Raw genomic sequence first — 24,739 nt, forward strand, 5'->3', positions numbered from 1 at the left:
GTTTCAAAACTCCATTCCCTTTTTTATTCTTCTTTTATTTATTTGTTTGTTTGTGGGATCTTAGTTCCCTGACCACTGGCAACCCACTCCAGTATTCTTGCCTGGAGAATCCCAGGGACAGAGGAGCCTGGTGGGCTGCCGTCTGTGGGGTCGCACAGAGTCGGACACGACTGAAGTGACTTAGCAGCAGCAGCAGAAGCAGCAGTTCCTTGACCAGGGACTGAACCCAGTTCCTTGGCAGTTAAAGCACTGAGTTCTAACCATTGGACCTCCAGGGAATTCCCAGAACTACCCCCATTCCTTATTATGACTGAAAAACATTCCGTTGTATGGATGGACCACATTTTGTGTATCTATTCATCTGTTTATGAACATTTGGATTGTTTTCACCAATTTTTTTTTGGTCACCCTGGATTTTTGTTGCTGCTCCAAGGCTTTCTCCAGTTGCAGCAAGTGGGGGCTATTCTCTAGCTGAGGTGCACGGGTTTCTCATTGCAGTGGCCTCTGTTGCTGTGGATCACAGGCTGTAGGGTGTGAGGGCTTCAGTGGTTCTGCATCTCATGGGCTTAGTTTCTCTGCAGCGTGTGGGATCTTCCCAGACCAGGGATCAAGCCTGTGTCCCCTGCATTGGCAGGCAGATTCTTAACCACTGGACCACCTAGGAGGTCCTTAAGTTTTTATTTTTATTTTTTTTTGAAGGATAATTGCTTTACAGAATTTTGCTATTTTCCATCAAACCTCAACATGAGTCAGCCACAGGTATACATGGATCCCCTCCCTTTTGAACCTCCCTCCCATCTCCCTCCCCATCCCACCCCTCTAGGTTGATACAGAGCCCCTGTTTGATCTTCCTGAGTCATACCACGCTTAAGTTTTTGAAGAACTGCCGAAATGTTTTCCAAACTCCTGAAGTTTTTCACACCCATGTAATAGCTTTTCATTCATCTATTTATGGAATGCATTTATTCTTGTCTTGGCTGCTTTCTGCTGTTCTTGCTACTTCCCAGTAATTTTGCATTCATAATCTCACACACTTTTTCTTAAAAAAAGCCCTCCAAAGTATACAAGTGTCATGCCCCCCAAAATGTAGGGCAGTGTTTGTACATACACGGCTGGGAGGAGAAGAAAGGTAAGTGGGTACAGACAGCTCATCCTACTTTGGGATAGAAAAAGACAGCATCATCTCTGCCCATCTGCTGGCCACAGGGTTGTAGGCGGAGTGGCCATAAAGTGGACACCCCACTGGTACCCTTTGGAGGGCAAAACCATGGTACTGTGGGAGGTTTTGTTTTATTTATTTGTTTGTTTATTTCTTTGGCTGTGCTGGGTCTCAGTTGAGGCACACAGAATCTTTTCACTGTGGCATGTGGGATCTAGTTCCCGACCAGAGAGGGATCAAACCCAGGTTCCCTGCCCTGAGAGCATGGAGTCTTAGCCGCTGGACCACCAGGGAAGTTCATCATTACTTGACTCAGCAGCATAAACCAGGACTGTCCCCAGCAAGCCAGGAGACGGGCTCACCCAGTCACAGAGGACCTGAGCTAAGGCGTGAAGGAGGCCCTAACTGGCACTGCCCAAGGGCCCCGCCATCCCACTCCCCACCCCCAGCCCAGCCCCTCGGGGCTCTGACTGGCTCTTACCGCAAACGTGCTGGTCCATCTCTCCAGGTACCACCTCCACTGGTCTCTCCTTGCCTCCACCTCCACCCAGCTCCTCCGCTGTCACCTCCACACACACTTCTTCCAGCTCCCCAGTTTCAACAGGACCTGGGATGTCATGGCAGGGCTCGTGGAGGAGTGAAAGGAGTTCAGGGGTCAAGATAACACAATGCAATGAAGTGCAGGGCAATGACCAGGACAGAGGCACCGTGGGAGGAGGGTGGATGGACATTTCTGGAGTGAGTAGGATGAGGTCTTCAGGCAGGTGGCCCTGGAACAGGAGCGGGGTTCTCTTAGGCAGTGGGTCCTGCCTAAGGGGCAGGGACAGGCACAGAGGAGGATCCTGGTGGACATCAGTGGCTGAGCTAAGACATTCGACCTTCTTCCTCCAGGTGGTGGGGCACCTCCATGGGGATTCGAATAGGGAGGCACGATACGCTCTAGAAGCGTGCAAGGGGCAGAGGGAGAGAGACGGGACGCTGTGTCTCCCTCAGCGAAAGGCTCAGTCCAGGACTTCCCTGGTGGTCCAATGGTTAAGAATCTGTCTGCCAATGCAGGGGACGTGGGTTCGATCCCTGGTTTGGGAAGACCCCACATGCTGTGGGGTAGCTAAGCCCATGTGCCACAACTACTAAAGCCCGAGCTGTAAGGCCCTCGAGCCACAGCTGCTGAGCTTGTGTCCTGCAACTACTGAAGCCCATATGCCCTAGAGCCTCACACCGCAACTAGTGAGCCCTCAGGCTGCAGCTGGCTGAAGCCCACGTGCCTGAAGCCTGTTGCCCGCAACAAGAGAAGCTACTGCTTCTCTTAGGCTTCCTAAGCACTACAACAAAGAGAAGCCCCTGCTCACTGCAACTAGAGAAAGCCTACATATGGCAACAAAGACTCAGTGCAACCAAAAATAATAATAAATAAAAAAATTTTAAATAATGCACTGGGAAGAATTCCGAGGGGGCCATGGCTCAGGGGGAAAGAGCCCTGTGCCTGAACAGAAATGTCTGCCCCAGGCTCAGGATGAGTGATGGGGAGTGGTGGCATATATGTTGGCTTACAGATCATCAGTACCATCCTCCCCTGCCACCCCATTTTAAGGATGAGAAAACTGAGGCCCAGATGCAGAAATTGGGGCCCAACTCTTCAGGCCTCACAGCTCAGCTCTAACACCTTGTCCCTCCTTTCCCACAGGCTCTGAGCCCAAGCCATGTGTCCAGCCCTTTGACTCTGGAGTTGCAGATTCAGCCACCAAGAGCAGCGGTGGACCCTGGAGGCCTGAGGACCCAGACTTCTCCGCCATGGAGGATGAGCAGGCAGGTGTCCGACTGCCAAGATGGGCAGGAGTTGATGACTCCAGCGGAGCAAGTACACTTTGTTTAGCACCTGCGTTTTACCAGGCACTTTGTGTGCAATATTTCAGGGAATTATTAAAACATAGCAGAGTAGTTATTATACCATTCCACAGGTGAGGAAATAAATCCTTTATGGAACAAGAAAAGGGAACATGGGATGAGTAGAGTGGAGGGATGGTGGCTGGAAGGAGGAAAGGAGGGAAGGATTGGCAGAAGACATGGATGATGGATGGCTGGCTGGAAGGACATTTTGACAGAAGAGATGGATGGATGGACAGATGGATAGATGGGTGGATGGGGATGGATGGAAGGACGGACAGAAGAGATGGATGGGTGGATAGAAGAAAGAATTGAGGGGAGAAAGGAAGAGAGGGAGGGGGGAAGGGTGGCTAAATGGGTGCATGGGTGGGTAGATGGATCAATGAAGAAGGAAGGAAAAGCTCCCATGAGGAGCTCTGAGCTAGAACATCCTTGCAGAGTCATCCCAAATTAGGCTGAGATGACCAAGCCGTTGCGTCCCCACACCAATAAGTCATGGCCTGTGGACTGCCCAGGAAGGGATATGACTTCCTGGGAGGAGGCTGACAACTGACAGCCATCTGCTGATAGCCACCCACCCCTCAGCATCTGGGGCAACACATCCTCACTGAAGGGGGAATCTGGGCGGCATTTTGGACCACCTACCACACTAAGGAAAGAGGCTTCATTATAGTCAAACCATATACAGGGAATTCTGTGTATCTGCCCTTGTTGTTTTTTAAATTTTATTTATTGATTGATCAAGGTGGTGCTAATTTTCATTGCTGCGTGTGGGCTTTCTCTAGTTGTGGCGATTGGGGGCTGCCCTCGAGTTGTGATGCACAGACTTCTCATCGCTTCCCTGTTGCAGAACACAAGCCCTAGAGTGCTCTAGCTTCAGTAGTTGTGGCTCACAGCCTTAGTTTCCCCACAGCAGGTGGAATCTTCCCTGGACCAGGAGTGGAACCTGTGTCCCCTGCTTTGGCAGGCAGACTCTTAACCACTGGACCACCAGGGGAGTCCACCCCTTATTCTGTAGAAGAGCATACTGGGGTCCAAGCAGGGAGAGAATTTGCCTCGGTGTTGGGAAGAGTCTAGAGTAAATGAAGAGAACTGCGACTCAGGCTTAGCCCTAGAGCCTTCCAGGGCTCTGCATATATTGGAATAGGGACCGTGGGCAGCAGGCAGTTGGGCAGCTAGCATGGTGATGGAGAGACCACGCATCTGGGAAAGCAGGGCACCCTGCGTGTGCTTGGTGAGCACCTACCACCTCCAAAGAAGCCCTGCCACCCACATCCTCGTCCTCATCTCGTTGGCCACCAGAGCTGGAGGCAGCAGATGGTGATGTCCCTGCCCCTTCTGTCCAAAAGCCCTGTGAGCATCAGACCTGTACAGCTCTCAGTTCTGTCCACGTCTGTCCCTGCCTTTCCACTGCCCTGGTGGAGGCCACCACAGTTGCTCACCCAGGTGATCTGCACAGGCGTCTTCGCTGCTCCAGGCCCATGTGGGCTCTTTCATCTTGCGCCATATTTCTGAAGGGGAATCACCACCTCCTCTCCCCCAGCCTCCCTACCACTACTGTTGGGGACTTAGAGATTAAATCCTTCCTTGGGCTCCCAGGCCTGCTGACCCAGCCCCATCCCCCCCACCCCAACACACACACACACACACACACACACACACACACACACACACACACACACACACACACCTCCAGCCAAAAGGAAATCTTGCCAATTTGAAGGAAGGCATCCTGAACTCTGAAGCCTGCAGGCTTCTGAACATCCTGTTCTCTTAATGCCTGGAATGCCCTCACCCAGATCCTCCACCTAGTTAACTCCTGCTCATTGCTCAGGGTGTCCCTCACTGTCACTTCCTCCAGGAAGCCCTCCCTGATTTCTTCCTTCCTTCCTCTCTTTTTTTACATTTAGTAGGACTTTTCATTGAAATATACATGCATTTTAATGAAAGTATGTGTGTGTGTGTATATATATATGCAGGTAAGATATAGATTATTTTAAAGTATATGCAATTGGCTATATACATTGACCTATATAGCCAGTTCAAGAAATCACTCACTTGTCACATAGACACTATGTGATTGGAAATACAGTTTGGGGGTTTACTTTTGGTTATGGAAGCTGTCTAAAGATGGTCTAACCTGTCCTAATTGAGTTATCCTTAGTAGATTTTGCACACCAGTGATTACCCCCAGGGGTTTGTCTGTCTTAAAAGAGGGATTTTCTGTATGATCTGGCTTAGAATACATCAAATTTTTCAAACTTAAAACAATAAAGTTTTAAAAAATAATAACAAAAAAGGGATTTCCTAAGTAGAACTCCAGTCCAGAATTCTTGTCCCTCCAGAGTCAACTGCCGCTTCCTGTTCTTTCTAGCCCACTTTCTGCTTTCTAGAACATTCACTCATACTTGACTGTCATTGCAAGGCTTAATCATCGGTCTACTCCAATTGGCTCCATCTGGCAGGGCCCCAGAGGAAGATCCCTGATTCCTGAAGTATTAAAAACAACCACCATAATATGGGCTTGGCCAAAAAGTTTGCTCAGGTTTTTCCGTAAGATGCTATAGGAAAACCCAAATGAACTTTTTGGCCAACCCCATATCTGCTTCCACTGATCAAGGGCTTACAAGATGTAAACATCATCTCATTTCACCTGCCCAGCAATCCCACAAAAAGGCAACATAGGGCTTCCCCTGGTGGCTCAGTGGTGAAGAATCCACCCGCCAGTGCAGGAGACAAGGGTTTGATCCCTGGTCCGGGAGGATCCCACAGGCTGTGGAGCAACTCGGCCCGTGCGCTACAACCACTGAGCCTGTGCTGTAGAGCCCACAAGCGGTGACTGCTGAAGTCCAAGCCCCCGAGAGCCTGTGCTCTGCAGCAAGAGAAGCCACTGCAGTGAGAGGCCCCAGCGCTGCAACTAAGGAAAAGCCCACACAGCAATGAAGAGCCGGCATAGCCAAAAATAACTACATGAGCAGATGAAAATACATTCAAAAGAAGGCAACATGGCACCCATTTTAGAGACGACAAGACTGAGGCCCAGAGAGGGTTAGAAACTCGCCTTAGGTCACACTGAGCTAACAAAAGCTACATCAAGGATGTGAACCCTGACGAAGGCCTTTCTACCCTTCCAGCCATCAGAAAACCCTCTGTCTCTGTTTTCCTCTCTTGTTTGAAACTCGTTCCCGGTTTTACATTGATGACACAGAACCAGAGACGCGAACTTGCTCGGGTGTGCTATTTTTTTCCTAAACTACCAGGAGATAAATAGCCATTTACATTTTTAAAAAAGCGTTGATCTGTGTACTATTTAAATCTGCACGCAGCTAGCCGTTTTTATAGAGTGGAAATTCCTGGGGCGTCTCGCTTCTGGGTCTGCGGGGGCGGGGAGGCACCCACCCCCCAGGGCTCCCCAGGGTCCAGGGAGCAGGAGTCTGAGTTGATGGCACACCCTCTGGGGTTTCAGGGCCAGCATACCTATGTTTGGGCAGATGCCCGGGGAGGCTCCTATAGGCTGGCTCCCTATCTCACCCAGGAAATGCTGGAGGAAAGATACAAGTTCCCCAGCAAAGGACGAAGCCCCCTGCCTCCCTCTCCCTCCCTCTCCCTCCCCCTCCCTCACTGTACCTGCCACAGCCGTCCACCCTCCCCTCCACCCAGAGACCTGGCCAGCTTCCCACTTCTGCCTCCTTTGAGGGAGGCCAGATGCAGGAGACAGAGGAGGGGGGACCCAGTCCAGGCCAAGAGGCTGTCCTGACGTGTTTATATTCACAGGAAGATGAAAACCAGAGATGCAAGGAAACTTTAGGGGCTGTGGCAGAGGAAGACGGAGTTGGTAGAGGTTGTCCAGACACCCGGGAAGGGATGGGATGGGAGTGACTTCAGGGAGGCGGCTGGGGAAGTCAGAGGAGAATCAGGAGAACCCGGACCAGCCGGGCCAGAGGGGTGGGTGTTTTGGATAGAGACTGGAGGAGAGGTACCCTGGTGTGTGAAAGACACGGGGAGGAAGCGGCAGACAGAGAAGGAGCAGCCAGGCAGGTGGGGGGAACCAGAGCAGTGGGTGCAGGAACTTCCCTGAAGGTCCAGTGGTTGAGATGCCACGCTTCCACTGCAGGGGGCGTGGGTTCGATCCCTGGTCAGGGAGCTAAGATCCCACATCCCACACAGAGCAGCCAAAAAGAAACAGAAAGAAAACAGATTAGTGGGTGCAAAGGAGAGATTCAAGAGGGGAGACCGTGGAAAATATGGCCAGGGCTCCAAAAGCCATCAGGGAATTGTTGTATGATCTAGCAACCTGCTTCTACAGATCTACCCAAAAGAGGTGAAAATGGAGACTCAGACAGTTATACACCTCGGACACGACTGAGCAACTGAACTGAACTGATTCACAGCAGCAGAATCCACAAGAGCTAACAGGTGGAAGCCACTCAATTGTCCATCAAAGACCTAACAGATAAACAAAATGCAGTTTTGCTTATATCCATACAGTGTGGTCCATCCATATAATGAAATGTTATCCTTCCTTAAAAAGAAAGGAAACTGTGACCTGTGCTAGAACACGGATGAACTGGAGAACATTAAGCTAAGTGAAATAAACTAGACACAAGAGGACAAACATTGTACGATTCCACTTAAACAAGGTGCCTAGAATAGGCAGGCGGCCAAAGCCTTATGCAAAGAGCCAACTCATCGGGAAAAATCCTGATGCTGGGAAAGATTGAGGGCAGGAAGAGGAGGGGACGACAGAGGGTGAGATGATTGGATGGCATCATTGACTCAAAGGACATGAGTCTGAGCAAACCCAGGGAGATAGTGAAGGACAGGGAAGCCTGGCATGCTGCAGTCCATGGGGTCACAGAGAGTCAGACACAACTTAGCGACTAAACAACAACAAAGAATAGGCAAATTCAATGAGACACGGTAGAGTCGAGGTGACTAGAAGCTGGAGGAGATAACAGCAAGCCGTTGCTGTTTACTGGGTACAAACCCTCCTTGCTGCTGCTGCTGCTGCTAGGTTGCTTCAGTCATGTCCGACTCTGCAACCCCATAGACGGCAGCCCACCAGGCTCCCCCGTCCCTGGGATTCTCCAGACAAGAACACTGGAGTGGGTTGCCATTTCCTTCTCCAGTGCATGAAAGTGAAAAGGGAAAGTGAAGTCGCTCAGTCATGTCTGACTCTTAGCGACCCCATGGACTGTAGGCTACCAAGCTCCTCCATCCATGGGATTCTTCAGGCAAGAGTACTGGAGTGGGTTGCCATTGCCTTCTCTGACAAACCCTCCTTAGGGGGAGATGAAAGAAAGTTCTGGAGATGGACAGTGATGACGATTACATATTGACTAAATGTACTTAATGCCACAGAGTTGTACACAAAATTGTTACAGTGGTGAATTCTGTTATATTTTTGTTGCTGTTGTTCAGTCATTAAGTTGTGTCTGACTCTTTGCAACGCCATGGCCTGTAACCTGCCAGGCTTCCCTGGCCATGGGATTTCCCAGACAAGAATGCTGGACTAGGTTGCCTTTCTTCCTCCAGGGGATCTTCCTGACCCAGAGATCAAACCCCAGTCTCCTGCACTGGCAGGTGGATTCTTTACCACTGAACTGCCAGGGAAGCTCCATATGTATTTTACTATAAGGCATCAAAACTGTAGAGTTCCAAGTGGGGAAGGTCAGAGAAAAAGCCAGACCCTGTAGAGTTCTTCCAACCTCATTCAAGACAGGTATGGACACTGCCACCTGCCACCCACCAGCCAAGACCCCCAGCCAACCAAGTGCCTGGCTCCCGGCTGGCAAGTATTTTCCTCTTTCTCTTTTAAACATGTTGTTTATATATTTATTGCTTGTTTTGGGCTATGCTGAGTCTTCATTGCTGCACACAGCTTTCTCTAGTTGCAGCGAGCAGAGGCTATTCACTAGTTGCGTGCACGGGCTTCTCATTACGGTGGCTTCTCTTGTTGCAGAGTGTGGGCTCTAGAGTGCGTGGGCTCAGTAGTGGTGACACTCAGGCTTAGGTGGCCCACACCATGTGGGGTCTTCTCAGACCAGGGATTGAACCCGTGTCCCCTGCATTGGTAGGTAGATTCTTATCCAATGGACCACCAGGGAAGTCCAGGTATTTTCCACTTTCAGTTGGCTGCTTCTCTGAAAATTCCCCTCACCAAACATTAGTAGGGACCTCGCTGTTCCCTCTTTCCTAGTAAAGACTGGCCATGACCAGCAAATGGCCCATGGATAGGTAGACTTGCAAAATTGAGCAAATAAAATTACAGGATGCCCAGTTAGAATTGAATGCCAAATATTGCAATGTTTGTAATCTATTTACACTAGAAAAAAAAAATAGTTGTTAATCTGAAATTTGAATTTCACTGGGCGTCCAGTATTTTATCTGGCAATTCTATCCTGGAAGCCTCTTGTAGAAACCATCAAGGGTGGCAGGTCTGCTCAGTGGGCCCTTTAGGCCACCAATCGGGACAGCCCATCAGGGACTGCCTGAACTCACATAGATGCCTAAGGCCACATCTCAGGGTCGGTTTTGCCTGTAGCATGGGGGGGCGGACCACCCACCCACCCACCAAACCCTGTCTGACCACAGCGTCAACAACGGCCTGGAAAAGAACAGTCCTTACCCTGCAGACCCTGACAGCCCAGAGGAGGGACACCTTATTTAGACTGGAGGAGTCAGGAAGGCAGCCTGGAGGGCATGCCCAAGGTGGGTTTTGAAGGATGAATAGGAGTTCACTAGACTGCTTCTGGATGGCCTAGGAGAAGAGATTCTCCAGGGAAAGGAAAAAACAGGTGCCCTGGCTGGGAAGAAAAAAAAAAAAGGATGAATGACAGCCAGAGGAGAGGGCAAAGATAAGGCCAGGAAAAGCAATAGAGGAGGAAGTAGAGCAAGAAAGAGCCTAGAGCCTGGGCCCAGACAGAACCCACAGAGTTTGAGTCTGGCTCTGCCATTTACCAACTGTGTGACCCAAGGCTACACAGTCCTTTCTCCTCCAGGAGCCTCAGTCTCCTGATCTGGAAAGTGGGACAACACTACCCCATGGTAGAGCTGCAATGGGGTTAAGAACAAGGCCCTTGAATAACTGTTGGGGAGGCAACTGGTTGGTGCTTTGGTGGATGTGGCATCATCATCCGCCTCTATGTATTCTTGGAGTCTAACAGCTGCCTCCTGGGTGGGTGGGAACGTGAGGCTGCAGAGGGGCTGGAAGCAGGAGGCGGTGGACCCTGGAGCCCTTTGTAAATATCGTGCTGAGGAGGCAGAGGAAGGTATTGGAAGGGATCTAGGAGCTCACAGGTTCCAAGCTACTCTCTGGTACAATGGAGTGGGGGGCTGGAAATAGGGTGAGGTGAGCGAAGTGCAGGGTCCAATACTGTCATGTCTTAAAGTTTTGAATCATTTAGTTATGTGTTTATTTTTAGCTATGCTGGGTCTTGTTTGCTGCCCACGGGTTTTCTCTAGTTGTGGCGACAGGGGATACTCTCTAGCTGCAGACAGGCTTCTCATGGCGGCGGCCTGTCATTGCAGAGCACAGGCTCTAGGGCGCACAGGCTTCAGTAATTGCAGCACGTTGGCTCACTAACTGCGGCTCAAGGGCTCTAGAGCACAGCCTCGGTAGTTGTGGAGCACTGGCTTAGTTGCTCTGAGGCATGTGAGATCCTCCCGGATCAGGGATTGAACCTGTGTCTCCTGCATTGGCATGCGGATTCTTTACCTCTGAGCCACCATGGAAGCCCTGCCTTTTAAAAAAATTCTGGCCCCAGCACACAGCATGTGGGATCTTAGTTCCTAGACCAGCGGGGAAAGTGCCAAGTCCTAACCACTGGACCACCAGGGAAGTCCCTGTCATGCTGGAACACCTTGATAATTTGTTCATCGTGGAACTCTTCGCACTGTATTGAAGTTTGTTGGATTGTTTGTTACTGTTGTGTTAGGTAGTCCTTAGGGCTTCCCTGAGGCTCAGACAGTAAAGAATCTGCCCACAGTGCGGGAGACCCTGGTTTGATCCCTGGATTGGGAAGATCCCCTGGAGAAGGGAATGGCTACCACTCCAACATTCTTGCCTGGAGAATCCCATGGACAGAGGAGCCTGGTAGGCTACAGTCCATGGGATTGCAGAGAGTTGGACACGACTGGGTTACTTACACTTAGTGTTGGTCCAGTGGTCAAGACTGCAATTCCACTACAGTGGCACGAGTTCAATCCCTGGTGGGGGAAGTTTCCCATGCCATGAGGGGTGGCCAAACGAAAAAAGAAAGAAAAATGAAAATTACAAACTTAAAAAATATATATTAAAATATGCTTTTCTTGATCTCTGGGTTTGGGGGCACCCCCTACAATTTTATGCCCAAGGTGGCTTCCTCACTTGCTCCACCCTCATCCTGGCTTGGAAGGGAGACTTAAGGTCTAGGAAACCCCTAAGGGCAGCCCTGGGGAAAGCCTAGGAGTCACAATACTGCCTGAAATTCAGCCAGTAGCATCAAGGATATTGTGTGCAGTTCAGTTCAGTTGCTCAGTCATGTCTGACTCTTTGTCACCCCAAGGACTGCAGCACTCCAGGCTTCCCTGTCCATCACCAACTCCCAGAGTTTGCTCAAATTCACATCCATCAAGTTGGTGAAGCCATCCAACCATCTCATCCTCTGCTGTCCCCCTCTCCTCCTGCCTTCAATCTTTCCCAGCATCAGGGTCTTTTCCAATGAGTCAGTTCTTTGCATCAGGTGGCCGAATTATTGGAGTACAGCACTTGTACAAATTGCATTCACACACATGATCTTATAAGAGGCTTAAAACAAGCTTGGTGAGCCGGCAGACAGAGGACAGAGGACAGAATTTACGTGGCCTGTTTCATAAGATGACCAGCCAGAAACTCGGCAATGGAGGTCGAGTTGGGGCCAGTATCCCTAATTTCCAGCCCCTTTTCAGAGGACTAAGGCCTTGTAGGCCTGCACTGAGGGGACCACCCCCATTCTACCCCACCTGCCAAGAGCTAGGCCCAGAGCCCAGGTTGGACAAGTGGGGGATGGCAGGGAGGGTCTGGATGTGGGGGTCTTCGCTGCCTGTGGGTCAAGGCCTTTTCCCCATCTGTCTCCAGGAGGATGGAATCCCAGGGCTGTTTGGCGGTAGCGAGAGTTCAGAGGACCTCAGCCTGGACTTGGGGGCCCTTCAGGGCAGTGAGTATCTCCAGGACCTGGGCCTCGGAGTCCTTTCACACAGCCAGCCTGGGGGAGCCGGAGGCAGTGGCCCCCCTAGCGAAGAAGCCAGAGGAGAAACGCCCCTCTCCAGCACTGCGACGTCCCAGGGCCTCGCTCGGAGACGCAGCTGGGAGAGGTCGAGGAGCTGCTCCGAGAGCTGGCAGAGGTCAGCCACCCACCACTCCGCCGCCTTCCGGGACACACTTTCCAGGGCAGCCAGACGCTGCTCCTCTCCCCCACCACCACCTCTGGGTCACCTAGCTCAAGGGCCACCAGAGGTGTCTGTGCTATCAGAGGCAGCCCCAGAGACCCCCTCCGGAGGTGCGCACATGTGTGTGGGCACACACATCCGTGTGCACGGGTGAGCAAGCACACGCTGAAGGAGCGTGCACCAGCCCAACCTGGAGGCTGCGTGAAGCCGGCAGGCACGCTTGGACCCAGATGAGCACACCTGCCCTTGCACATTGGTGGGGGGGGGCGGTACATGCCCACACTCAACGCACAGGCAGGCACCCTCCTCCTGCTCAAACCCAGAGATGCCTAAATGTGTCCCTTGCCTACGCGAGCACAGAAGCACAGATGCACTTCTAACACAGACAGGTGCTTGGCACCACCCACACAGTACAGCGGCAGCCCAAAACGGTGGAGTGCTTTAGTTGTGGGCCCCCCAACTCTCCCCCCACCCCTCCCATGCTTGTGTGCTCAGTCACTTCAGTTGTGTCCGGCTCTTCTGCAACCCCACGGACTGTAGACCACCAGTCTCCTCTGTCCGTGGGATTCTCCGGGCGAGACTGTTGGAGTGGGCTGCCATGCCCTCCTCCAGGGGATCTTCCCGACCCAGGGATTGAACCCTAGTCTTTTACGTCTCTTGCATTAGTGGGCAAATCCTTTACTGTTGCACCACCTGGGAAGCCCCCGCCCCTCATAGTTCTCCGCAAATATTAATCTAGTCTGTGTAAAAAAGCAGTGAGCCTGTGATGCAAATGGAACCTCAGCATCAGATCCTCTAGCCAGGTTCCCTGCCCACCCCCTGGCGCTGGGAGATCTGGAACACTCTCTGTGCCCTGCCCCCATCACAGGACCACCCAAGGGTTCCCCCAGGCCCCCCCAAGGGTTCCCCCAGGCCCCTGTGCCTCGAATGCTGGAGCTGGGGCGACAGCCCAGTGGAAGAGACCTGACTCCCTCTTGTTCTCCACCAGGCTCAGCATCGAATCCTCAGCTGTGAATGAGGGGCCTTGTCTGCCTCGGACACTGGCCAGCCTCGCTCTGAACCTGCCAGGAGAGGGCCTGCAGGCCTGGACCCAAGGGTGTCTGCCTGGGGGTGGAACCTCCGCAGATCAACCAAGCAAGGTTGGTGTAACCCCCAACCACCCGGGTTAATAACACAGCTATGTGCCCAGCTGCTGGCTCTGTGGGACCCAGGGGTGCCTTACACATAGCTGGGGGGACTGACCCATCATGGCGGGGGGACCAACCCATCATGGCAGGAGGACCGACTCCTCCTCCATGACAGAGGAGTCGCTGGGTCCTAAGACTCCAGGCCAAGCCCGAAGGTCCTTTGCTGGCCTGAGATCCTTGGCTGTAAGCATCATCCCCGGGCTAGGGAGCTCAGGCTTGTTTCTGAATCTTTGCAGCTGGGTAGAAGCCCTGTCTGTGACTGAACTTTGCAAAGGAGAAGAGCTCATCTCAGGTCTGGGATTTAAGCCCAAAGCTGGAGAATGCACACTTGGAGCTGAGGCTTCCACCTGGGGCATCTCTGCCCCTGACCATGACTGGGGGCAGTTTCTGGCCATGGGTGGAATTTGTGGTTCAGAATTCCAGAACTCCAGCCCACAACTGGGGGGTGGTCCTTGGCTGGTATGGTCCTTGGCTCCAGCCCTCGGCTGCTATGGACCCCCATTCCTGCTCCCGTGCCCCAAGGCTGAGGGTAGCCGCTGTCTGCAGCTGGAGGCTGGGGACCCTTGACCCAGGGAAACTGCCTGCAGCCCAGGCTGCCTCCGGGCTTAGCGAGATGCTTATTCCCTGCAGGAATGTGACAGCCCCGAGAAAAGAGTGAGGTCACGGTCTGTTCCTGTGTCCTTCGATGAGATCAGCTCCCTGGAAATCTTTCCAGCTTTGGAAGTGCCGCCTCCAGCTGTTCAAGGTAGCCCAGCCTGGGGGTTTCCTTCATTCAAACAAGTGGGGTAGGGGGCTTCTGCTGGAGGGTTCCCTGGTTGGGGCTGGTGGAAGAGGCTTAGGGTCCCCTCGGCAGAAATTGGGCAGAATGCTGGGGGAGAGGTGACATGGCTCCTCCATCATCTGCCCTTCCCCCTCACCCTCCGAGGGGACTCTCAAGCCAAGGTGGGCACAATATTGGAATGACTGCCAGGATGCTCTTCCTCCTCTGTCTCTTTATCTCCTTCTTTTTCTCTGAATCTCTATCTGAAGAGCTTGTGTTCCTCTGGTATCAGAAAGACCTACAGGCCAAACCAGAAGCTACCACTTTCTTTTTCTTTTTTTTAAATTTTTATGTATTAATTTATTTCTGGCTGCACTGGGTCTTCACTGCTGTGTGCAGGATTTCTCTAGTTGCAGCAAGCAGGGGCTACTCCTCAGTGCGGTGCATAGGCTTCTCATTGCAGTGGCTTCTCCTGTTGTGGAGCCCAGGCTCTAGGGTGCACAGGCTTTAGCAGTTCTGGCACGTGGCTCAGGGTTCTAGAACACAGCCTCAGTAGATGTGGCACACGAGGCGTTCCGAGACATGTGGAAATCTTCCCAGACCAGGGGTCAAACCCATCTCCCCTGCATTGGCAGGCAGATTCTTAACCACCAGGGAAGTCCAGGAATTTACCACTTTCTAGCAAGTCTCTGACGTCTATGGGGTCGCACAGAGTCGGACACGACTGAAGCGACTTAGCAGCAGCAGCAGCAAGTCTCTGAACCTCCTCCGCTTTGTCGCTAAGAAAAACAATCAGAGTATCTCCTTCAGCGTCACTTTGAGAGTTCACTGACCTAATATGTGTAAAGCGTTTTGCCCTTTGTAAGCTCATGACACACCCGGGATGCTTCCGTCCTGCCTCTTTGTCCTCTCTACCACTCTCCCTCGCCCCGAGAATGGCAAGCCCCATCTGGACAAGCTCCAGGTCTGCAGGGGTGCATTCAGGGGTTGTATGCTAGGCTGGTCCTGCCCCAGGGCACCTTTCACACCTATGTCTCCTGGGGTGGGGGCTGCTTCCAGGCCTGGACCCCCCAGTGCTGGAGTGCATGGAAAAGGATCATGTGGAGCCGAATCACGTGTGAGTATCTGACCCTTAGGTGGGGGAAGGACCCCTGGGACAGCCAAGGGGGTCAAGGTTTGGGGAAGAGGAAGGCAGGGATGTAGCATCGTTGCCCGTGAAAGTGAGTAGGGCCAGCCACAGTGCCCCTCTAATAACCTCGGCCTCCTCTCCCACACCAACTTTCTCCCAGGCACCTCTGAAGGTTCTCGACAGCATCAGGAGAGGGTTTGGGCCTCCCAGTTAGGGGTCACATCAGGACCAGGGCCAGGTCAGGCATTCACAGCTCGTTTGGGGGAACATCTGTCACTGGGGGCAACTGTGGACTGTTTTTATCTGATCCCCCACTCAGGTTGATTGTCCAGCAGGTGCTTGAAGAACTCCGACAGTACCATGGGTGAGTGGATGGGGGGGGTGGGCTAGGTGTGGGGGAACAGGTGTGTGAGACAGATGTAGAACACAGGTGTAGGGGGACAGGGGTGGACAGGGATGGGGGATGCAAGCAGGGAACGGATATGGGAAGACAGGTGTGGGGACAGGTGGAAGAGTGGACAGGTAGAGGGGACATGTGTGAAGACGGGGTGGAATGGGAGGAAAACGAGGACTGGAGAGGTGGGAGGAGGCACAGGTGGGGGGAAGGATGAGACACAGGAGCAAGCTGCCGCCAGCCATGCTGTGCCTTTGCACAAATGGGAAAAGGAGGCCCTCTCCCAAAATGCTGCTGTCTGTTGGAAAAATCTTCCCAACATGTTGATTTTGTTTGACCAAGACCTGTTACTACCCTCTGCTGGAAAACCCATCACAGTGACCATGTATCCAAGCCCACATGTGAAGGGATGACGGGATCCCTGGTCATGGGCTGCGTGCCTGTCCACGGGAGCCCCAGAAGAGAGGGACAGATGAGGGCGCCGCTAGGGGTGGGGAGAAGGGCTGCCAACCCTGGTGTCTGTCCCCTCTGACCTTGCAGGGCCCGGCAGAGGGCTCGATTGTCAGTCTGCCCCGGAGGAGCAGCTTCAAACCTCACCTGGTTTGAGTTCTTATCTGAGTGAGTACCGAGCTGTGGGCGGGGCCAGCACTGAATTGAGAGGGCAGGGGCCTGAGATGGGATGAGGGGTTGGGGCCACCATCCTCTTACTGGAATCACCAGAGCAACAGTGGGGATGGCAGGGGGCTCCTCATACACCCTGGGAGGGCAGGGGAAGACTTCTTGGAGGAGGTGACAGCTTGAGCTGGGTTCCAGTGGAAAAGTAGGAGTTTGCCAGTATGCTGAGATGAGATGGGGAAAAGAATTGGGTGCCTTCCACAGGAATGGTGTCGGGGTGGGGCTGGAAGGAGGGGAGGGGAGTCAGCAAAGGCCAGATTGCTGCTGGGAAGCAGAAGTCCACAGCTCTGTGGTGACCAGTGATGGTGAGCACCATCAAGGGTGCAGACCAGAGGCATGGAATCTCCCTCCAGGGACTCGATTCTGCAGGGGCTGGGGTTCTTTGTATTATATGTATTATAATAAATACATGCAATGACTTAATATGTTATTTATTAAATGAGAGTGTGCTGGTCATCCAGAAGAGGTAAGATCTAGGGCTCAAGTGTTGAGTGGGAAGAGGGCAGGGGGATTTGAGAGACATCCCATGGGAAGAATGGACAGGGTTTCAGGCTGATAAGATAGGAAGCGGGTGTGAATCAGAGGAAGGAGGCAGAGATGGACAAGGTCCATCAAGGCACCTCAAGCTTGAGACCATGTCACTTTCCCCTAGCCAAACCCGGTCCCCAAGTCGGCTGGAACTTTGCAAACCTCCATAAATGTTTTATATGTGTGCGTGTGTGTGCTCAGTTGCTCAGTCGGGTCTGACTCTTTGATACCCTGTAGACTGTAGCCTGCCAGGCTCCTCTGTCCATGGAGATTTTTCCAGGCAAGAACACTAGAGTGGTTTGCCATTCCCTTCTCCAGGGGATCTCTCTGATCCAGGGATCAAATCCGGGTCTCCTGCTTGGCGGGCGGATTCTTTACCACTGAGCCACCTCGAAGCCCTATATATGTATATGAAAGTGAAAGTGTTAGTTGCTCAGTCGTGTCTGACTCTTTGCGACCCCATGGACTGTAGCCCACCAGGCTCCTCTGTCCATGGAATTCTCTAGGCAAGAATACTGGAGTGGGTTGCCATGCCCTTCTCCAGGAGATCTTCCCAGGGGTTAAACCTGGATCTCCCAAATTGCAGCAGATTCTTTACCATCTGAGCCACCAGGGAAGCTCTCTCTCTCTATAGATAGATAGATAGATAGATAGATAGATCTCTCTATATATACACCTATATATCTATATATATACTATATCTGTATGCAAACTATAGTATATACATACTATACCCATATATATGTATGTATATACACAGTTGCACTCGTTGCTTGTTGCTGCACAGGCTTTTCTCTGGTTGAGGTGCTCAGGCCTCTCACTGCGGTGGCTTCTCTTGTCGTGGAGCGTGGGCTCTAGGTGCTTGAGCTTCAGTCCCTGTGGCTCCCAGGCTCTATGGCACAGGTTCAGTAGTTGTGGCACCCCAGCTTCATTGCCCTACAGCATGTGGGGTCTTGCTGGACCAGGAATCGAACCTGTGTCTCTCGCACTGGCAAGCAGATTCTTATCCACTGTGCCACCAGGGAAGCCCGGTAAATGTGTCTTGAGTGAATAAGTGAGCGAGAGGAGAGAGAGAGTTCAGGACCACAGTGAGGGTGGAACAGGATAGAGGGGCCTCAGGTAGACAGATTCTAGATGGATCCCAGGAATGACCTGCAGAACTGGCCAGAAGGGCCTTTTGGGTCTGCTGTAACCCTCTTCACCAAACTCTCCACCCCTTAGGAGCGAGGACAGCATGGGGAAGACGGAGAGAAGTGACAGGGGCACCAGGGTGAAACGCAGCCTGAGCTCCCTGCGCAATCGAGTCACCAGGCAGAAGGAGAAGGTCAGAGGGCTGGGCCAGGGGTTGGGGGGACCCTCTCTGCCTTCTCCAGCTTGCCAGGATGTCCCCAGTCCCAGAGCCCTGTGATTCCAAGTGGGAAGGGACACACAGGACATTCTAAGGTCCACCCCTGTTCCCAACAGGGGAAGACCCTGGTGCATCAGAAGGACAAAGGTCAGGATGCACGAGAGAGGAAAGAATGTATCAACGGGCACCAGCTGGCTCGAGGAACCTTCTCTGGCCACTCCAGCTGCCCTCTGTGTGGCAAACCTTTTCTGAGCTCTGGTGAGTCCGGTGGCCCAGCCCGTCGCCCTGGATGGCAGCCACTTTCTCTGCCTCACTTCCTCTAAATCGCTCCCATGGCCTCCTTCCATCTTTGCGTCCTCCCTTTCCAGGTCAGGCCAACCATGGCTTCCTGGAGGTCACCAGGAATCCATCCCTAAGAGCAGTGGGTATTTGGTTAGCTTGGACTCCCTCACACAAGTTCCTTTTTTAAAAAATGCTTATTAATTCATCTGTTGGGCTGCACCAGATCTTGGTTCCAGCATGCAGGATCTTCAGTCTTTGTTTCAGCGTGCAGGATCTTGAGTTGCGGCATGTGAACTCTCCGTTGCAACATGTGGGATCTAGTTGCCTGACCGGGGCGGAACCCAGGCCCCCTGCCATGGGAGTGCAGAGTGTTAGTCACTGGACCCCCAGGGAAGTTTGGGACCCCCAAATTCCCTTTAAATTTTAGCTTTCGTTGTTGGCAAAATCCAGACTCAGGCAGTGTATTAGTTAGCTGCAATCCGGCTGGCTTAAACCACAGAAATGCATCGTCTCAGAGTTCTGGAGAAGTTCAAGATCGAGGTTTCAGCTCCCTCTACAGGTGCTGGGAAAGGGTCCATCCCAAGTGTCTTTCCTGGCTTCTGGAAGTCCAGCGGCTTGTGCCAGCAGAACTATGGTCTTCACGTGGCATTGTCCCCATACTCATGTTCATGCCTCAAATTCCCCTTTGCCTGAGGATTAGGGGCCAACCCTAACTCAGTATGCCCTCACTGAACTAAATACATTAGCAATGACCCTATTTCCAAATAAGGCCACCTTATGATGCCCTGATGGGGCTTCCCTGGTGGCTCAGTGGTAAAGAATCGCCTGCCAAGGCAGGAGAACTGGGTTCAATCCCTGGGTCAGGAAGATCCCCTGGAGGAGGAAATGGTAACCCACTCCAGTATATTTGCCTGGAGAATTCCAGGGACAGTGGAGCCCCGAGGGCTACAGTCTATAGGGTCGCAAAGAGTCAGACATGATATAGCAACTTAGCATGCATGCAGGCATGATGTAGTGAAAGGGGTTAGGTCTGTAATATATGAATTGGAGGGAGAGAGAGAGCGGAGGAGGCAGGATCAGCCCATTAACAGGCAATTTCCTGCCTCCCAGCACTGTCTCAGAAATAACAGTCTCTGCTCAGGAAAACATTTAATTTGTTTTGTTTAGTCACTAAGCTATGTATGGACTCTTTAGTGACCCCATGACTACAGCCTGCCGGGCTCCTCATCCATGGGATTTCCCAGGCCAGAATACTGGAGTAGGTTGCCATTTCCTTCTCCAGGCGATCTTCCCAACCCAGGGATTGAACCTGTGTCTCCCACATTGGCAGGCATTTTTTTTTTTTTTTTTACCACTGAGCCACCTGGGAAACCCAACACAGAAATCAGGAAAAAGTATTGGGTTCCAAAGGCCTTGGAGGGAGATGACTCTGGTCTTCTATGAGATTTAGAACTTTGCTTTTTTGACAAGGGGAAGAGAGGAGGCACTGGCAACTGCATGCTGGTTGCAAATTCAGGCTGCTGCAGGGTTCCTCCACCTTGGCCCTATTGCTCTTTGAGGCCTGGTCATTCTTTGTTGAGGGAGGGGAGGGCTGTTTTGCGCATTGCAGGATGTTGAGCAGCATCCCTTGCCTCCACCCACTAGATGCTGTTAACACCTGCCCCAGGAGTTATGTCAGCCAAAAATGTCTCTAGATGTGGCCAAATGTCCCCTGGGGACTAGGATTGCCCAGGTGAGACTCCGTAGGCGAGTGCAATAGAGAATTGGCCCCAGGGTGGGCCATGCAGTGACAGCGGTCCCTCCACCCTGGGGGCAGGTGCCTCCTCAAGACCTGAGCCACAGGTTTTGCATTTCTGCCTTGCCTGGCCCCACACGTGGGCATTTTCCTTCTTCCTCATTCCTCCCATTTTCTGGAGTAGTCTTTGCTGGCGGTGGGCCTGTGGCTGCTGCAGTCAGGAGTGGACCCATTTGGAGCTTTCTCTCCAAAGATCTCCAACCTGCTTTCTGACCCTGTGAACGCTCTCCAGCGGAAGCCACCCAGGCTTTGCAAAGTCTTCAGCATCTTAAAGTCCTTTTAAGCAGCAGGTGTGTGCTACATTCATTTTAGTAGTGTCTGACTCTTTGTGACCCCACAGACTGTAGCCCGCCAGGCTCCTCTGTCAGTGGGATTCTCCAGGCAAGAATACTGGAGTGGGTTGCCATGCCCTCCTCCAGGGAATCTTCCTGACCAGCAAGTGACTTCCTGTTTCTGCTGACTTCCTCATCTCTTCATCTGGGTGGGGTGGGGGTGAGGTCTGCTGGATACTAGAACCTCCCTGGAAGGCCAGGATCAAGCCCTGAGGGGCTCTATCTCTGGCATCAAATTCAAGGAGCAGGTGGGAAGTTGGCAGAAGGAAGGGTGAGGGCAGAGATCCAGAACCGAGCCAGTACTGATCCAGTAGAGAAATACATCCATGTTGATGCAGAGTTGAGTATTTTTAAATAAATATATAGATATACTCAAACTACTGCACAATTGCAGTCATCTCATACATTAGCTAAGTAATGCTCAAAATTCTCCAAGCCAAGCTTCAACAGTATGTGAACCATGAACTTCCAGATATTCAAGCTGGATTTAGAAAAGGCAGAGGAACCAGAGATCAAATTGCCAACATCTGTTGGATCGCAGGAAAAGCTAGAAAATTCCCCCCAAAATATCTACTTCTGCTTCATTGACTATGCTAAAGCCTTTGACTGTGTAGATCACAACAAACTGGAAAATTCTTCAAGAGATGGGAATACCAGACCACCTTACCTGCCTACTGCGAAACCTTTATACAAGTAAACAAGCAATAGTTAGAACTGGACATGGAACAAAGGACTGGTTCAAAATTGGGAAAGGAGTACATTAAGGCTGTATATTGTCATATTGCTTATTTAACTTAAATGTAGAGTACATCATGTGAAATGCTGGGCTGGATGAAACACAAGCTGGAATCAAGATTGCCAGGAGAAATATCAATAACCTCAGATATTCAGATGACACCATCCTTATGGAAGAAAGTGAAGAGGAATTAAAGAGCCTGTTGATGAAGGTGAAAGAGGACAGTGAAAGCTGGCTTAACACTCAACATTCAAAAAACGAAGATCATGGCATCTGGTCCCATCACTTCATGGCAAATAGATGGGGAAACAATGGAAACAGGGACAGACTTTATTCTCTTGGGCTCCAAAATCACTGTGGACAGTGACTGCAGCCATGAAATTAAAATTGCTCCTTGGAAGAAAAGCAATGACAAACGTAGACAGTGTATTAAAAAGCAGAGATTACTTTGCCTACAAAGGTCCATATAGTCAAAGCTATGGTTTTTCCAGTAGTCATGTACAGATGTAAGAGTTGGACAATAAAAAGGCTGAGTGCTAAAGAACTGATGCCTTCAAACTGAGGTCCCTTGGACAGCAAGGAGATCAAACCAGTCAATTCTAAAGGAAGTCCTGAATATTAATTGGAAGGACTAAAGCTGAAGCTGAAGCCCCAATGCCTGATGCCAAGAAAAAACACCCTGATGCTGGGAAAGATTGAAGGCAGGAGAAGGGGATGATAGAGGATGAGATGGTTGGATGGCATCACTGACTCAATGGACATGAGTTTGAGCAGACTCAGGGAGATGGTGAAGGACAGGGAAGCCTGGCATGGTACAGTCCATGGGGTGGCAAAGAGGTGGACATGAATGAGCGACTGAACAACAACAAAGGCAAAATTTTATATTTTAAAAGAAAATTAAATTACAGAAAAGCAAAAGTCTAACATGCCAAAGACACTTTGTTTGATGCACTTAGTGTCAATAATTGGAGCACTTTTTAAAGCTTTTTTTCTACAAAAAAAAAAAATGGCATTGATAATGGCTCTGTACAATAATATTTAAAATAGAAGGAAGATGGAAACATTTTCATACCATATTTTGGCAAACAGTTCTAAAGACAGCAAACACGCACTCAGTGGGTTTTCCTTTGCTTTAAAATGAGCTACCAGTAATTCTAAACCAAGCAAAAATGCATTGTTCCTGGATGGAATATAAGTAGTCATACTCGCAAAAATGTTTTGCAATGAGTTCTTGGCTTCTGTGAAAATCCCAAAATAGCAAAGGAGAGATTAGAGTTTATTTTCAGATTCTATGACTGGTTTCCAACAATCTTTTATCAGTAGACTCACAGGCAAAATACTGGACACTCAGGATCAGATTCCATTCCTTGATGTAAGGATGGAACTTTTGTGGACTGCTGTCCTTGGCTAGCGAAGGACATATAAACCAGCGAATAACCACGTATAGAATAAAATGCAAGACAGGCAGAAGGGCTAGCTTAATGTTTTTTGTTGTTGTTGTTGCGGGAAAAAAAGAATCCATGCTAATACTATGGTGAAACTAATGCTTACTTAGAGATTTTATCATTAAAGTAAGACAAAAGATAAGACTTCAAAGAGACCAGATCAGTAACTTGGAAGTGAAGTCTTTTGCTGCATTTTGGCAATAGACTTTAACTTGGAGTATGCTCAGTCGCTTCAGTCATGTCTCTTTGCGACCCTGTGACTGAACCCCAGCTCCTCTGTCCATGAAATTTTCCAGGCAAGAACACTGGAGCAGGTTGCCATTTCCTCCTCCAGAGGATCTTCCCAACCCAGGGATCGAACTTGAGTCTCCCACATTGCAGACAGATTCTTTACTACTGAGCCACCTGGGGGAGCAACTTAGAGTATACAACTATCTATTTGAGAACTCTCCTACCCCTAAGTCATGTCTGACTCTTTACCACCCCACGGACTGCACCACGCGAGGCTTCCCTGTCCACCATCTCCCAGAGTCCCCTCAGACTCATGTCCACTGAGTCAGTGATGCCATCCAACCATCTCATCCTCTGTCGTCCCCTTCTCCTCCTGCCCTCAATCTTTCCCAGCATCAGGGTCTTTTCCAGTGAGTCGGCTCTTGGCATCACGTGGCCAAAGTATTGGAGCTTCAGCTTCAGCATCGGTCCTTCCAATGAATATTCAGGGTTGATTTCCTTTAGGATTGACTGATTTGATCTCTTTGCAGTCCAAGGGACTCTCAATAGGACCTCGATACGTTTGTCACAACTTAGGAACTAACATTGGTACAGTACTATTAACCCAATTCTGGATTCTATTCAGATTTCACCAGGTTTGGTTTGGTTCTTTCATGAGTGTTCTCCTTGTTTCAGGATCCAATTCAGATACCACATTCACTTCAATCATCCTGTCTTCCTAGTCTCTCCGGTCTGTGAGGGTTTCTCTGTCTCTTCTTACTATTCATAACTTTGACAATCCAGAGAAATGCTAGCCAGGTGTCTTGTACGATGTCCATTAATCTGAGCTTGCCTGATGTTTGGGGGGAGGTTGTTATCATTATTGGTTTTGGGGTTTTGATGGGTTTGTTTTTTCCATGCCTCTCAGCTTGTGGGATCTTAGCTCCCCAATCAGGGATCAAACCCATGTCCTCAGTAAGGAAAGTACGGATTCTTAACCACTGGACGCCCAGAGAATTCCCATGTCTTATGTTTTCTTTTTTAATTACACTTAGTCACTCGGTCATGTCTGACTCTTTGCAACTCCATGGACTGTAGCCTGCCAGGCTCCCCTGTCCATGGGAATTCTCTAGATAAGACTATTATAGTGGATTGCCCTGTCCTCCTCCAGGGGATCTTCTCAACCCAGAGATCAAACCTAGGTCTCCCGCATTGCAGGTGGGTGTTTTTTTTTTTTTTTTTCACCATCTGAGCCACCAGGGAAGCCCTTTTAGAAAGTTTATTGATCATTTGTTTTGGGCTACACTGGGGCTTTGCTGCAGTGCACGGGCCTCTCATTGCGGTGGCTCCTCTCGTTGCAGAGCCCCGGCTCCGGGTTCTCAGGCTTCAGTAGTTGCAGCTCAGGGCACAGTTGTGTCACATAGGCCTAGCTGTCCCGCAGTATGTGGGATCTTCCCAGGCCAGGGA

The 24,739-nt window shown here is 50.9% G+C and overlaps 1 protein-coding gene across 12 annotated transcripts in view; it reads left to right on the plus strand.

Moving 5' to 3' along the window:
- ARHGEF18 (Rho/Rac guanine nucleotide exchange factor 18) overlaps positions 1–24,739 on the plus strand; it is a 98,391-nt gene that overhangs the window by 15,702 nt on the left and 57,950 nt on the right. For 6 of the 12 annotated variants that reach the window (XM_069591176.1, XM_069591183.1, XM_069591179.1 and 3 more), the window contains 9 exons: positions 2,844–2,965; positions 12,141–12,406; positions 13,440–13,590; positions 14,269–14,383; positions 15,458–15,515; positions 15,847–15,891; positions 16,462–16,539; positions 18,346–18,448; positions 18,589–18,730. In XM_069591176.1, the coding sequence (XP_069447277.1) occupies positions 2,951–2,965; positions 12,141–12,406; positions 13,440–13,590; positions 14,269–14,383; positions 15,458–15,515; positions 15,847–15,891; positions 16,462–16,539; positions 18,346–18,448; positions 18,589–18,730 (973 nt within the window). In that variant the 5' untranslated portion in view covers positions 2,844–2,950. The remainder of the gene's footprint in view (positions 1–2,843; positions 2,966–12,140; positions 12,407–13,439; positions 13,591–14,268; positions 14,384–15,457; positions 15,516–15,846; positions 15,892–16,461; positions 16,540–18,345; positions 18,449–18,588; positions 18,731–24,739) is intronic. The other 6 variants (XM_069591185.1, XM_069591180.1, XM_069591182.1 and 3 more) reach the window with 1 other exon arrangement.

Source organism: Ovis canadensis, chromosome 5 (assembly GCF_042477335.2).
Source record: "Ovis canadensis isolate MfBH-ARS-UI-01 breed Bighorn chromosome 5, ARS-UI_OviCan_v2, whole genome shotgun sequence".
In the NCBI taxonomy this organism is placed as follows: Eukaryota; Metazoa; Chordata; class Mammalia; order Artiodactyla; family Bovidae; genus Ovis; species Ovis canadensis.